The 15,534-nt window shown below is 42.9% G+C and overlaps 1 protein-coding gene across 3 annotated transcripts in view; it reads right to left on the bottom strand.

The window, feature by feature from the left end:
- fat2 (FAT atypical cadherin 2) overlaps positions 1 to 15,534 on the bottom strand; it is a 75,640-nt gene that overhangs the window by 25,943 nt on the left and 34,163 nt on the right. For all 3 annotated transcript variants that reach the window (XR_007032840.1, XM_035160522.2, XM_047340638.1), the window contains exons 12-17: positions 15,074 to 15,470; positions 12,963 to 13,162; positions 12,305 to 12,458; positions 11,401 to 11,634; positions 7,770 to 8,159; positions 688 to 899 (exon numbers count right to left, since the gene is read on the bottom strand). Coding sequence is in view for 2 of the 3 variants with exons in the window: in XM_035160522.2 (XP_035016413.2) it covers positions 688 to 899; positions 7,770 to 8,159; positions 11,401 to 11,634; positions 12,305 to 12,458; positions 12,963 to 13,162; positions 15,074 to 15,470 (1,587 nt within the window). In the remaining variant the exon portion in view is untranslated. The remainder of the gene's footprint in view (positions 1 to 687; positions 900 to 7,769; positions 8,160 to 11,400; positions 11,635 to 12,304; positions 12,459 to 12,962; positions 13,163 to 15,073; positions 15,471 to 15,534) is intronic.

The following is a 15,534-nucleotide window of genomic DNA, read 5'->3' as shown; positions in this document are numbered from 1 at the left end:
ACACGTGAGTTTTTCTTTCAGTGTTTTTGTCTCAAACTTGAATTTTGATTTATTACAGTTTGTAATGTGTGTGTAGTTGTTTCTCTGTTTTCTGAGAAAATACGTTTTACCTTTGATATGTGAATTCTGAGGCATGTTGTGTGTGTGTGTGTGTGTGTGTGTGTGTGTGTGTGTGTGTGTGTGTGTGTGTGTGTGTGTGTGTGTCTGTCTGTGTTGGGACTGGAAACACTGAAGCGACATATAATGAAGAAATATGAAATATTTCATTTCGATCCAGAGATTCAATGAAAGATTTCTGATGTTTCTGTTTCTATTCACACTCTGAACACTTGGAAGACTCAGGATGAAGAACATTCATTTATTCAATGTAACCTTCACTTCAACTTTCAGCTCTGCTCGCTGGAGTGTGATGCAGATGTTGAAGTAAACTTTACTGTAAAAATATGATCTGCAAGATCTGCATCTAAAAGGCCAAACACAGGTTTTATCCTTTAATATCTCGTGTAGCGATACATGTGTAAACGCTCTGGACTTTCTCCAGACAGTCCCTGAGTTAGAACTCTGGAGATATGAGCTCGTTGTTTCTGCTTCACTGAAAACGTACGAAACAGAGTTTGTGAATTTTGTGAAACATTGAACAAGTTGAAGTTTCTGTGTAACCCCGTGTGTTGGTGCCTTGCTCTCTACCTTCATCACCAGGCTTCCGGGCGTCATGTCCTCCGTTATGTCAGCGCTGTAGTCGCCCCGTCCGAAAACCGGCGCGTTGTCGTTCACGTCCGTCACGTTGATGATAACCGTGGTGATGTCGCTGAGGGACGACTTGCCCCGACTTCCCTCCACAGACAAGTAGTACTCCCGCAAAACTTCGAAATCCAGCGGAGCGCTGAGGGTCAGGAGGCCTGAGGACCACAGAGCAAACACTACGTTATTCTCCCTGAAGAGTCTGAGAACACAACCTCTTGTACCCCGAGTTTAAAACAAGTGTGTTGTGTTCAGATGTTGTAGTGATGACATCTTTTGATTCGTAACATTTAAAGTACATCTAATAGAAAACCTTTTGATTTTGTTCCGTGTGGTTCTACGACCTCCTCACCTCCAGATGTTAGATTCACCGGGGGGGGGGCGTCATTACAAATACATGCTGCCTCGTCAGGGACACAAAACTTTCTCAAGTCAAGATCTGAAGTTCTTCGAGTTTTCTTTTCTTAACATAGTAAATATTTCAGGCTGAACTGTGGGAACGAATGGATCAAATTAAGAACAACACATAGAGCTGCGTGTATAAAACATGAAATCTCAGGTTCAGGTGTTTCTTTAGAGTCACAGAGCGTCCGTCACTGTTTCGAGCTGAAGACTCAGGACTGTGGACGATATCGTGAAGCAGCATCACAGAGGATGAAAGGTTCAATTTACAACAAGGCCAAATATTAGTTATTTATAATAAAGTTTATGGTTAAAATATATTAAACCTCACTTTCATTTGTTTTGTTTGATAACGACATGGAATCATTGCCAGTTTTTGTATTTAGACAATCTGCTGATGTATCGGTATCTGAATTTCTTTACTCCCTCATATCGATGTTGACATCAGACCCGAAAATCAAAAACGATCAGGATCCAGCAACATTTCAATTTAGCATAATAGCTTTTTTAAAAATCATTTAGCCAAAATATTGTAAAAACAACACACGTCCTTGAATCGTTCCTACACTGCTTGATATTTGTCTGGTCGAGGCAAAAACCCCAGTTTACACGAAACTGAGAAAATTAGAAACCTTGAATGTAAAAAATTCACCTTTAACTCAATAACACGTCTGAAATGATCAATGGATTCATGGTTTTAAAATTAAAGACCAACGAGACCTGCATAACAAGTCAGATTCCACTCACAGTGTAACATGAGCAGCATTTAGCTGAATTCATTCTGGTTCAGATCCATGATTCACAATGACCTTCGTCCTCATTCAGACCCTATTCTCTTTATCCCCCCCCCGCCCCGTGTGTGTGTGTGTGTGTGTGTGGTATCGTGTGACATCTCTGGTGACCCCTCTCTTTTGTCATCTCAGTGAAGTTTAACCTTTCGGGAACCACACGTCTCTCCACAGCTGCCGGTCTCACGTGTCCTCTGTCATCCACACGTCTGATGCCTCTTTTATCGCTCCTGTAAATTGAGGTTCGTCTCTAAAGGGACATTCTGTGCTTTCCTCCGCCTGTTCGGCCCGGCGGGTTTTGAACTCGTCATTTATCCGATGTGCTGCCGACCTGCTGAACTTCAACAGATGGATTCTCTTCACCTCCTGCTCGCTCTGCTCTGATCATTTCATCATCACAGCTTCGAAGGGAGTGTGATTTTTATTGGTTATTACTGACGCGTCTCTGCACTGACAGAGTGACAAAGAAAATCAAAGGTTATTATCATTACTGCTATAACAGAGCAGGCAAGCTCAGGGAGAACGGAGCAATTGATCAGTTGCTGGTGATGAAAATATCATTTGTCAGAACAAATGAGCGATTGATATTTGATATTTGATATTTGATATTTGATTTTCCAGCTAAAATACTGTTGAGTTGTGACGGTTTAGTGCAATAGTTTGTTTTTTGTGTGTATTTTCATTCCTGTTTGTCTCGTTGCTCATTTCATCTCAAAGAAAACGACCGTTTCTCTTTTCAGTCTTTCTTTTTTTATCAGTTTTTATAGATACAATTAAAAACCAGAGATCAGAACTTTGTAAAAACAATGCTCATCGCTGTGAACAGGCCTCAGCGAAGCGCACACAGCCCGAGTGTATCTGTCGACAGGCTCACGCTCTCCAGCAGAGCGGGGGGGAGACGCACACAGCCTGTTTTCTGGGCCTCCAGCCAGTGTCTCCACCGCGCTTCATTAAGAGAAACCAAACCGGGATCCAACAATAACATCACTCCACCATTCGCCTCAAACTAAACACCTCCAGGTCACATCGAGAAAATAATTTGCTGCTCGTACACACACGGCTCACTTTATTGATTTTTTCTGAGATCAAGGAGATTTGACAGCCTCCACGCTGTGTTATTTATTCATCTGTTGGTTTTATTTATTCTTATTTTCTACCTTCTTCAGCCGAGAAACAGCTGGATCAGCTCCAGGTTTTCTGATTAATGCGTCTCGTTCGTGTTCGTCGTTTCTTCACCGGAGTTCTGTTTATCACACAGCAGATCGACTCCTTCTTCACGAGGCACCGAATAAAGTTTGAGTTGTTCACTTACCGGCTCAGAAAGAGATGAATACTGAGTTTCTACGTTCACATTTGAGTCACGGCTGACTCACAGTTCTGAGGCTCTGATTCAAACTGACATGTTTCCACTCGACAGCTACTTGTCCCAACAACTGCAGTAATTCTTCCTTCTCTGACAAGTGTTTACTAAAAAGTATTGTGACCTACTTACCCACCCACCGGTCATGTTAACCTCTTACATGGGTTATTGGTTAAGAAAGAGTTGTGAAATTCACAGTGTGAAACATTTAAATTTGTCCTGATTCTCCAATGAATGAATTGTGAGCTGCTCTGTTCGGAGGTGACAAAGTGAACTACACAAACAAACCTGTAAGTTCTCATCTTTTCAGTCTTTTCTCTTACAAAAGTGAACAATACTGTTTGAAAACACAAAATCTAATCGTTAAAGCATAAATCTCTCGTCTCTTAATGACGCTTGTACGTTTTCTAAAGCCAAGTCAAACCTTAACGGACTCATAACTACTTTAGAAAAACATACAAAACGTATATTCTCTCTTGAAGGAAATCATTTCAAAATGAGGTGGATAGAACTTCAGCTGAATAAGTACAGATGAGCTTTATCCCGAGTGTTTTAAAGAGAAGAGACTCGTGACGACTAATTGGTTTGGAAAACGTGCGTCTGGTGCCGTTCCCTCCGTCATTAACGAGACAGATGCTTCCCTGAGCTTCTCTCTGGGAACATCGGGAACCACACAGAGAACGACGTGGCCGTCCCGCTCGGCCCCTGCTGAGCGAAATACTCACAGGAGCACAGCGGAAGATTATCCCCATGCGATGCACTATTTACTCCAGTTTGAATCAAATTAAAAACTACTGCATCCGGCTGTTAAAGGATAATTACTGAGCCTGAGCAGCCCAGAGAGGGAGAGGAAGTGCTGACAGATGGACCAACGCTTTGTTACACTCCTGCTTTACCCCGGAAATAAAGTTTGACGTCCACACAGTGTGAACAAGTGAGGACGAATGTGTCTCCGTCTAAAAACAGACTGAGTCCATGTGAGAATAAAGCAGGAAGCTTCACGGTGAGCGAGTAGACGTGTTGATGAGGTTTCTAACACGTGACGGACGTGGAACTGGAGGAACACAAATATCTCAGGATGAAGAAGAGGAGCCGTGTGTGTGTGTGTGTGTGTGTGGAGTCACTAAGACATGTGGGAATCAGAGTCATTTAAGTTGACAGGGACAAATCACCTTCACCCAGTTTCTTCTTCGTGAGAAGCTGCTTCACGCTGTGCAGAATGAGCTCCTCACCCAGTTTCTTCTTCGTGAGAAGCTGCTTCACGCTGTGCAGAATGAGCTCAGGCTTCATTCAGTAAAACACAGACACGAACCCTTATTGACAGAAACCTGGCAGCGCGAGCAGCCGCGCAGGAGCTGCAGCACACGAACCAGGCGTCCGTCAAAATGCAGGATTTCAAACTGGTAGAAGCACAATGAATCTGACTCATTAGCATAATTACCTGCACAATCAGGATTTACAAGGACGGACGTCAGCCTCTGCTGGGATCTGCCGCTCACGTGGTGTGAAAGGTGGAAGGAAATGTGCTGGATTGTTTGAATGGGAATTATTTCCACCGCGGTTCTGTTTCTATAGAGCAGCAGCAGCTCGGGGAGCGCAGCAGTGGCAGGTGGTGGAGGAAGTGAAAGGCTGATGGGAACTCAGTGCCAAGATGCTTATTCAGGGAAGAAAACAGGAGTTTCACCTGTTTGCCCGAGAGGCAAAGAGGCAAAGACTCGTTTGGCAGCTTCAGCCATTTTGAACTTTTACAGGATTCTCAGCCGAAGTTAACGAAGAGAATCTGGTTTTCAATAAACCTGCGTTCATGACCGACCTCTTCTTCAAAGGTCCTGAGACTCACAACAATAAAACTCAACAAGCAGAATAAAGTTCAACACTCAGTTGTTAATCAATTAAATCAAACTGCACTAAACTGGCTTTTTAATGTCAAGTCCAGAATTAATTATTAAACACCAGCATCATCCACTTGTAGGAGGAAACATGAGCAGCTGCCATAGTCCTGATGTTTCATTTAACCACAGTGTAACCTGAGATGTGTCCTAACTCCTCCAACACAAATGAAGCTTAACTCTCCAGAAACGTTCTTCTCCAGTTTTCTCAATGTGCAAAAGAAACACACGCGGTCGTCATGGTGAATATCCCTTGTAAAAATTGAAATTCATATATGCACAACACACTCACACCAAAGTTGTGTCGTGCACAGCGACAATAACAATTTCACTGAATAGTTTCTCGTATTTCACACGTTCCTCTGTTCTGCGCCATCACATCACAAACCCCCTCGGTGATTCTGGCACATCTCCGCCGGCACGTCGGTGAAACCTCAGCAAACCTGGCACCTGCAGTAACATATGAGAAACTGCAGCGTGCAAGGACTCTGATCAACACCTTCTGCTCAGTGAGCTCACAACCGAAGCCTCTGGCTTTTAGCATCTTCTACTATTTTTTAAATAATATTAAATCATTCAGCGGACGTGAAAAAACAAAACTCATAAATTATCGGCGGTGGTCTCGTCCAGACAGTGACTCATTCTCCTGTGATTACACGGCGGCTGAAGAAGAAACTGATTCACAATTAACTTCAACAAAAGCAAATGAAAACGTTGTTGTGCAAATCACATTCATGTCAGCCCGACAGATGGGACGGGGACAGTGAGTCAACAGCGAGTTTCTCACGAGGCTCCTCCGAGAACTTAAAGGCTAATTCAAAGTTTAAATGGATATTTCACTCAACTCCTCTGGATCCTGAAGCCTTAAGGTTTCACAGCTTTTAACGCAGGTGTGAAGGTTGTTCGGGAGGAAACACACATTTCATTTGGGATCAAATTAAAGCAAACAAAGAAGAATCAACCTCACGGTGAGTTAAATAACTAAAACACCACTTTATATTCAGATGTTACTGTTTATTAATAATTCACAATCACTACGAGGACCAGGGAGGTTATGTTTTCACCCCTGTACTTTGTTTGTTTGTTTGTTTGTCAGCTGATTACACAAAAGGATGAGACACAGGCCGTTATATTTTTGGGGCAGATCCGATATAGACATATAGACATATAGTGTATAAAGATGGACGACATGACAACGCCTGAAAAATTAAATGTGGCTTCATAAGGGGCCTGACGGGCCTCGACGGAGGTCTGCGCTCTACTGAGGGACTTTCTACTGATAAATCATCTGCAGCTAATATCTCACTCACTACTCCCATCTGTCATAGATATGGATGCTTTAAAAAAAAAAATATAAACTAAGTCCATCTAAACTTTAGAAAGTTTAAATAAAGTTTTAATGGGAACACAACACACAGCACAACAAGGACCAAACACTCAGAAGAGCAGAGGTTTGAATTCCTGAGCAGCTGAGTTTCCTGTTAGTGAGTAAACAAAGAGGAGGAAGTGGGTTTATTCCGTGTTCGAGGACGATCGGGGGATTTATTGATTAGAGGAAGATACAAACATTCACAGTGAGAGAAAACAGAAGCAACTGAACAGCAGGAGATGTCCAGTAACTCTCCTCCTCCTCCTCCTCCTCCTCCTCCTCCTAGACGCTCAAGGTCTCACATGAAATAACTCGACAGCAAAACTTCAGCTGAGAAACTATTTAGTTTCTGATTCTTGACTGATTACGGGACCAGCATCAGAGCCGCCTCAGGTCTTTATCCCCGAGGACTCTTCTCAGCCGGGTCATCCACGCTGCAGAGTTCTGGATCGCCACGTCTCTGCTGTTACAAACTTTCAAACTCTCCCTCAAACTCTGAAACTAAATGCAGCGAACAATGAACATGGGTCTTCTGGCTTTTAATAATTTATCGGCAACAACAGTCCAAAGAACAAAATCCAGTTCACTCCCAAACTCTGCAAGTTTTAAAATCCAGCCGGGGACAGAGCACGAGGAAACTCTGGACACCAAAACTCGACCACAAACCTCAACTTGCATCAAAAGAAAGAAACTTTTATTACTTTATTAAATAAAATGAACAGGCAACGTTCACAGCTCTGGACTACAATAAAGAAAAGTAACTCAGAAAAACAGAGGAGGACTTTTATAAAAGAGCTTCTGGCCGTTTAGGCGTCTAATTACCCGTAAAGTTTTTCAATGATGAGGCCGATTCTAATTTATAACTTCGCCTGCAGCGTTTCACACTGTGGCCTTCGTCTGGGAAGTTAAGTGATGAACCCATATTAATATCCACAAAATATTTAATTTAATTTAAAGACTTCACTAATTAACCGCAAATATGTGAAACACTCATTAAGAACCTGAGAAGGAATTTAGATTAAATCCTTATTGCTTTTATGACCGATCCCCGTTTAATGACTCGGAGCTAAAGAGGAAGAGGAAAGTTCTGCTGTGCGACATGTTGAGGTCCAGTGTGACCACGAGTCTCAACTGAATCTGTATCTGAGGATGATGAACTGATGCTTCACCAGGACCAGTTGTGTAAATCTGTAGATACGATGAGGAAGATGAACACTGACCTGTTCTTGAGTCCAACAGGAAACGTCCGTCCTCGTTACCGGACACGATGCGATACACGACAGGTTCCGGCCCTCCTCCATCCGTGGTGAGGGCGGAGACGCTCAGCACCTCCACCCCCACCGCTACGGACTCCGGGAGCTGGGCGGTGTACTCGGAGCTCAGGAAGACGGGCTGGTAGTTGTCCAGGGAAACCACGTCCACCGTCATGGTGGCGATGGAGTAGAGGTGACGGGGCAGCCCTCGGTCGGTGGCTTTCACCTTCAGCTCGAAGGAGGGCGGGGTGTCCGAGGTCAGAGGTCGCTCCAGACGCAGAACCCCCGAAAACTCGTCCACAGAGAAGTAACCGTCGTCTCCTGCCAGGAGGGAGTACTTCACCTCGGAGTTTATTCCTGCACAGAGTGAACACACAGAACTGATTAATAAAATGAAATAATACCAGATATTGATCAGCAGCAACAAAACAGATCAGTTCAGTTTGAATATTCACTATATTTGTTTGGAAAATGATCAAATTACATTTTCTTTGGTTTCATCCTTGTGATGAGAGTAAGGATATTGAAAAATACGCCAGGAAGTTATTACTGTTCTCATCTGGAACAAAGGCACAGCAGAGAAAAGGCTGAGAGAGTTTCATGGTGATTCACCTGTAATTTGAAAAATCATGTAACTCTCAAGGAAGTCTAACCACAATCTGACCAAGAGCAGACGACGTCTAACACGTGCGTCACAAAAAGAAAACAAGTCTGATGGAGCCACTAAACAATCTGATTATGTTGTGGTTTGAATCCTGGATGTCAGAGCACGAGAGTCAGGTTGAATCATAAAATCTAAACGGTTGATGAATGATATAAAAAACTAAAACAAAAAATGCATTTATAGTTTTAAAAGTAAAGTAAAAAGAACTGTGCTGTGCAAACAATGCTCTTCTAAACTATGCTTTACTTTTCTATAAGGTTGAAGGCCTGCACCTTATGTATGTATACATGTTTAGATTTTAGTATTTATGATCACAAGGTGAAGCTGAAAGCTGTTAAACAAATACTACAATTCAAGTTTTCTTTATTTCTTTTAGGCTGCACTTAAACCTTTCGACCCCTTGATGTCAAAACAGAGATTTTCAGGATATTTTTTTAAATTCCCTGAAATCAGACGTGAGGAAAAACCAGGAAGCAGTGACGCATGTGGCAAAGCTCGCAGGTCGATCCCTGGCTTCACCTGATCCCTGAACACCGTGCACACGCCCCTGCAGGGACACGTTCCTGCCGTTTGTGTGTAATTACACCGACTGAAGGGGCGTGCCGCGATCAAAGGTCAACATTTTTAACACAAAGCTCCGATAAACACAAGGTCTGAGGTCCAGCTGCTTCGTGTCGTCGCCGGTTTCTCACTTTTCTCAAGTTTCCTGGTTGCTCGAGAGACAAAAAAATCGAAATCTGCACAAATAAAAACTTCTCGGACGAGTTTGACTCTTATTACAGATGTTCCCACATGTTTTTTCTGTCATGTCTTGAGACAATCGTCTTTGTGGCCGATCATCTGTGTTTTCGAGACATTTCTTTGAGAAATAAACTCCCAAGAAATTTGTCACTCGTCACCGTCGCTCTGTGAGAAAGAGGACAAGCTGCTGCACATCTGAGGGAGCGGCTGTTCTGTCTGCTGCTGTTCCCTTGTGTGTGTGTGTGTGTGTGTGTGTGTGTGTGTGTGTGTGTGTGTGTGTAAATGTTTACCCGTCAAACTTCTCTCATCTTTGTGCATTCGTATCAAATCCTAGTCTGTGTTAAATGCGACTATCAAGTGCGAATCTGTGTTTTTGTGCGTAAACAAGTAAATTTGAGCGTAAACGTGTGTGTGTGAGAAGTAAAGTCATTTGAATGGCACATCACACACACACAGACATCACACACACACATCACAAACACACACATCAGACACACACACCTCCAGTGACTGAGCAAAGTGCTTCTGTGTGATTTTACTGTTCCAACACCTTAAAAAAAACCAAGCAACCATCAGAGGCAGCGAATGAATAAAACATTCAAAAACACTGCTGCGGAAATTTGCACCAAACGTTGCCAGCTCATTTAAGTCGGTAGAGGTTGGTTCAAATTGGTTTGGTGTTTGTTCAGAGCTAAAAAAAAACAACAACGGTGTGATCAAATTGTTTTCTAAAAACACTCAGAAGACAGAAGTGGGATTCAAAACAAGAGGCTTATGTAAATCACAGGAAAGAGAAAAATAGAAATAAGCAAAAGGAAGTCATGAGGGAGTAATAATAGGATAATAAACAAGGACGGAAGAAAGAAACAAACACACACGGAGGTTTGAGAAGACGTTTACGTGAGAAGAGGATTGACGTTTGTCTTTATGTGAACTCTGGAAGTACCTGTAAAGAAATAAACTCTAAAAGAACAAGGTGTTTTTTAATCCTGGCACCAGTACACTAAATTGAAGATGTTTTTCAGACATGATTAGGACAAAGTGTTCCAGAGTTTCACTTTCACAAAGAACGCAGCAGGAGATTTTCCGTTCAGACACGTTCACAATAGAAACAGGACTAGAGGCATCAACAAAAGCTCTTGACTCTCATCGTCTTTCCAAGATGAAACCTTGTCTGCGTCTTCTACATATTCTCAGCTGTCAATCATGATGCTTCACCCAGTTTTATAGCATCAAATCACGAATCAAAACCAGCCTTTTTGGAAAAATGAGCACTTTAACATACATCAGTGTGTATTTTGACCTTTTAGTTTGGTCCATGTCCCATCTGATAACATGGAGGACGCAGCATATATAACTCATACTGCAGACAGCCACTAGGTGGCGATCAAGACGCTTTGGCTTCACTTTTGGGAGCTGTCATGTCGTCCATCTTTCTATAAAATCTGCGTTTCACACATTCTTCAGCTCTACGTCAGAGAATAAATGACACTTCCTGAGTATCACAGGTTTGTGGTTGAAGTAAATGAGGTGGTAAAAAGCTGAGAGAAACTAATCTAAAAAAGAAAATCTAGTTTGAATATGTTACAGGAGAAAGGAAAACACATCAGCCCCTTGTTCTGCGTCAGCACGCACCAACACACACTGGGATGTGTTTTCAGTCAACGCATCAGGTTTAATTTATCATGTAAAATATTTTGGATGAAATCCGATGAAAACAAACACTTTCACACCCAAGACGAACACTTTAGGATCAATATCACACTCTTAAGCCCAAAGAGTCAAAATAAACAACTGGACAGGAAATGAGAAACGAATGAAATGACCGTGGCCTAACGAGCAGAGTGAGATTTTAATGTTGCCACGGTTAAGAATTAAAATCCTTCATGACAGAGCTGGAATGGAACCATCACGTGGGTGTTTCAGGAATGGGAATGGCTCAGTCTTTCATTGTGTTAAGGATCAGTAAACACACACACACACACACACAGACACACACGGACAAGCCTGAGCATTAGGCTGTAATAGTGTAAAAAGGATCAGTGATACCAGGACGAAGGTGTTGCCACAACATGTTCTGGCCTGAGTGAAACTACATGTTTACAATGTTCTCTCTGTTCTTAGTGTTGTGACTCTGATTTGCCTTTTCACCCAAATTGATGATAGAAAGACTCAATGGCGGCGGCGGCCTACCGGTGTCTGGGTCTTGGGCGTATATGACGGCGACGGGCGTCCGCAGGGTGGTGTTGTCGAACACGGTGACCTCGTAGTGGCTGGAGGAGAAGCGAGGCGGGTTGTCGTTCATGTCCTGGATCATCAGCAGGATGTCCGCCTGGCAGGACCGGCCCCCGCCGTCCGTCGCCTTCGCCACCAGGTTATACCCCGCCTCCCTCTCACGGTCCAACACGGCCAGAGTGAACAGCTCGCCTGGAAATTAAAAATTCAGTTTTCAATGTAAATCATAAATCATTTCATTAAATGTTTCTTGTACACTGGTCGTGTTTGTGCTGGTGTCAACAGGAAGTTGATTGTTTACTCTGCAGTTGGTTCTTTAGTCTCAGAAAATACAACGAAGGAATTGAAACTAAAGTGAACAGTGAGACGAAGGATTTCTTGTCTTGGACTCGTGGAACAGTTCCTGACAGAAAGTGTGAACGAGGCTTTGTATTCGCTGCTGGTCGTCGAGTCGTAGCTAAGGAGAACCAATCAGGAAGGAGCATTGATGTCTAGATTAAAACAGTTTTCAGACTAAAACGTTTCCGAAAAAGCTCGGAAAACAACAACAGTGATGTGCTTTAAACGTAATAATGTGGATGTAGCTTCTCTGTTAGTTTGGCTAAAACCCGTCCGATATCTTCCAGGTCGATCGGCTGCCGTCTACGACATGAGACGCAGATGTTTTGACAGACATGAAGTGTGATGGATGTGAGCGAGCGGCCTCTGGAAACGGGGATAAAAACACACGACAATAGAAATGTTTTTTGGGCCCTTGTCAGCGCGGAGCCGGTCTGAGCAGCTGCAGAGTGCCGATGGTATCGCCAACTCAAACACTTAGAGGGAGCGCTCGTGTTCGGACGCCAAACACGCAGCATCATACCTGTCCTGTGGTCGAGATGGAACTTGTCTGCGTCGGGACCGTGGAGGGTGTAGGAGATCTGGCCATTAGCGCCCACATCCGGATCTGAGGCGGAAACCTTCAGCACAAACATGCTGGAGGGCGAGTTCTCCATCACCACCTCTGTGTACACCAGCTGCAACATGAGGATAATAATGATAATCACACTTTTCTCCGTGAGGCTACTCGAGAAAATATGTGATGTATAGCAGAGTTTAACTTTTTCAGAGTCTTTGAAGGAAAATTATTATTTCTTCCAAGAAACATTCACAATTTAACTGGAGGAAATTATCTGCTCTTCATTTCTATTTTATTATAATGTTTATTTGTATACAGCAATAACCAATACCATGTTTTACAGTACAGGTGGCAGGAGGTTGACCAATATTTTATAGTCGTCTTAAAAAGTAAAATTAGATCCAAAAACCACAAATATTTCTTCACTGAAAGGTTAATGAGATTCTTTATCACTGAAGGTTTTATGAGTCGCTGGCAGGCAGCGTGACTCTCTGGCTCAATATTCTCAGATTTTATTGGCACAATTAAGAAAATGTGCAGAGAAAATAAAATTGAATTTCCTTGGCCTTGGACTGGGACACGACTGGGAACATGTCTGATGAGCCGCTGCTGGACAACTCACCTGGTCACACTGCGGACTGTTGTCATTGATGTCCAGCACGTGGACGTCCACGGCGACCGCAGCCTCCGACTTCCCGTCGGTGGCGATGACTCGGAGCGTGTATCTGTCTTTGGTCTCTCGGTCCAGACGTTCCTTCACGATCAAGCCCCACTCGCCCTCGTCCTGCTGGATGATGGCGAACTGGCCCAACGGGTCGCCGTCTGCGGGAGCGAGGAAGATTGATACCACAGCTTATGTTTCTCATAATTTACTAAATAATTGCTTGTGTTTAGCTGTTGATTGCAGGAATAACTACAGGGGAGACAAACACAATTTAGCCCCAATTACAAGGGAAATTGAAAAACCTAATTGTGAAAGTTATTAAGGTTTCTGCAGGTTTCAACAAGATAAATGAAAGGTTAACAGATTTGAATGAATATCAGTTTGTTTGTGTTACTTAGCAGGTGACAAGAGTAATTCAGCTCTTTTCACTGTAGGTATAGTTGCTGTTGTAAAATATATTATTATATTTAAATTTAATATTTAGTTTTGAATTGACACACGTTAACTTTAACTCAAAATAGATTTGAATACAGCATTGTATTGTTCTGTGTGCCACACACCAGTGAAAGATACATTTCCATTAATGCCTGGATAATAGGACAATAAAGTCTTGAATCAAGTTGGACAAGTTTTACCTGAAGCCTGTAAATTCCACCTGTCACTTCAGAAGGTGGAGGAACCTGACAAAAGCTAGTAAATACATCCCAGTTATAACTGACACTAACAAGAAGATGTGAAGTAAAATAACTAGTTAGATTTACTTTTTCAAGGCAAGTGGTTTCCTATAGATTTTTAAATTAGATAAACTACGTGTTCCATGTTTGAATTCATTGTTTTCTTTCCTCGATCTCAAACTTGTATCTTTGAGATAAAAACCTTAAAGCTTTTATTTTCATGAACTAGACACGTGACATGTGACCTGTAGATGAAGCCGCGACAGATGTTTTACCTGCTTGTTGAATAAAACCACTTCAACCCCAGAAATGTTCAAATCCTCTTGTGACTGACGTGTGGAGTTGTTTTGTGGGTTTTGTTTGGCGGTAACGAAGATCTAATCAGCTGCTACAGTCCAACAAGTATGTCAGACAGTAAATTTCAACTAATTGCTCTGTTTATTGCAGTTGACACTTGTTATTTATGACACTAGAAACATTTACTTTTGCTTTGCACGTAAATCACAGGAATAATTAAATGTTATTCTGGTGTTTCGTCAAAACTTTCTCAGGTGGTTGAGTTTTAAAATTCCGTTTAAGGCCCTGAAGCAAAACTTCTGTGTATGAATTTTGTATTTTGTTTTGCGAGAAGCTTGTTGTTGCAGACGCACTCTCCTGAATAAGTACAATCATCACATGAATCATTCTGGTGCTGGGCAACTTTAATATCCCCAAGATTTTCTTCTGTTTGTTTTTGACGAGACGCGTCAGACAAACAGACCGTTTATAAATAATTCCGATGCAAATATTCCCCGGTTACTCTTTCCTAAAAACACTGTTGTGACAGCGAGCCCCTTTAGATCTGCCCAGGTTCGACTGTCTGGAGGAAAATCGTAGATTTGCATAAGTACAAGGCTTTGTTTTTGTTGTTAGCCGCAGGGTTTCAAGTTGGTAGTTCTGCTTTGTCGGCTCGTCAACCGGTTTCCTCTTTGTGTTTAATCCGTAGCTGAGGAACATCAACTCTCAGAGGTCTACTGAATATTAATTCCACCTCAATAATGTCTTGATGAATCCCACAGAGAAGCAGCAGGACGGGAACAAACACAAACTCGCTCTCAGAGAAACACTTAATGATCACAGGTAAAACCAGAAGTCAAACACAATTACACACACAGACACACATTTCCTGGACATCTACAGCTGCACTGCACCGTCACTGGCAGGAAGAGTTTAAAGAGCGGTGAGAAAGTGAATTACAGTAGTTGTGAGAAAGTGAATTACAGTAGTTGTACGTTAGCAAGAGCGAGCTACAATTCCTACATTGATTAATCTGTTGTTTTTCAATGGGTTTAAACTGATCAAGGTCATACAACATGTTTTTCAAATGCACAAAACACACATTCATAAAAAACGCACCTGTGATGTAACATGTCACAAGCCGGTTCTCCAGAGACACGTCGGCATCTGTGGTTGTCATGGAGACGATGACTTCCCCTGGACTGCTGTCCTCCACCACCGAGCCGTGGTACACGTCATCGGAGAACTTGGGCGGGTTGTCGTTCTCGTCCATCACCGTCACCTCCACCAGGACGCTGGACGACAGCTTGACGTCGCCGCCGTGATCTGTCGCCACCACGTTGAACCTGTAGACTCTGGTGGTCTCGCAGTCCGTCTCCCGCGTGGTCGTGATCCAGCCGCCCTCGCCGTCGATGGAAAACACCTCCGTGACGTCAGCAGTGGCGTCATCAGAGAGTGACTCCAAGGTGTAGGTCACAATACCGTTGTTGTCGGTGTCCGGGTCATTGGCGGTCACCTGCGGGTCAAAATGAGCCGTGGTTGAACCATATGAAATAAATATCCTGACAAGCTGAGATATT

The sequence above is a fragment of the Hippoglossus stenolepis genome, chromosome 7 (genome assembly GCF_022539355.2).
Source record: "Hippoglossus stenolepis isolate QCI-W04-F060 chromosome 7, HSTE1.2, whole genome shotgun sequence".
Classification (NCBI taxonomy): Eukaryota; Metazoa; Chordata; class Actinopteri; order Pleuronectiformes; family Pleuronectidae; genus Hippoglossus; species Hippoglossus stenolepis.
This window is presented reverse-complemented; position numbering and strand designations above follow the sequence as displayed.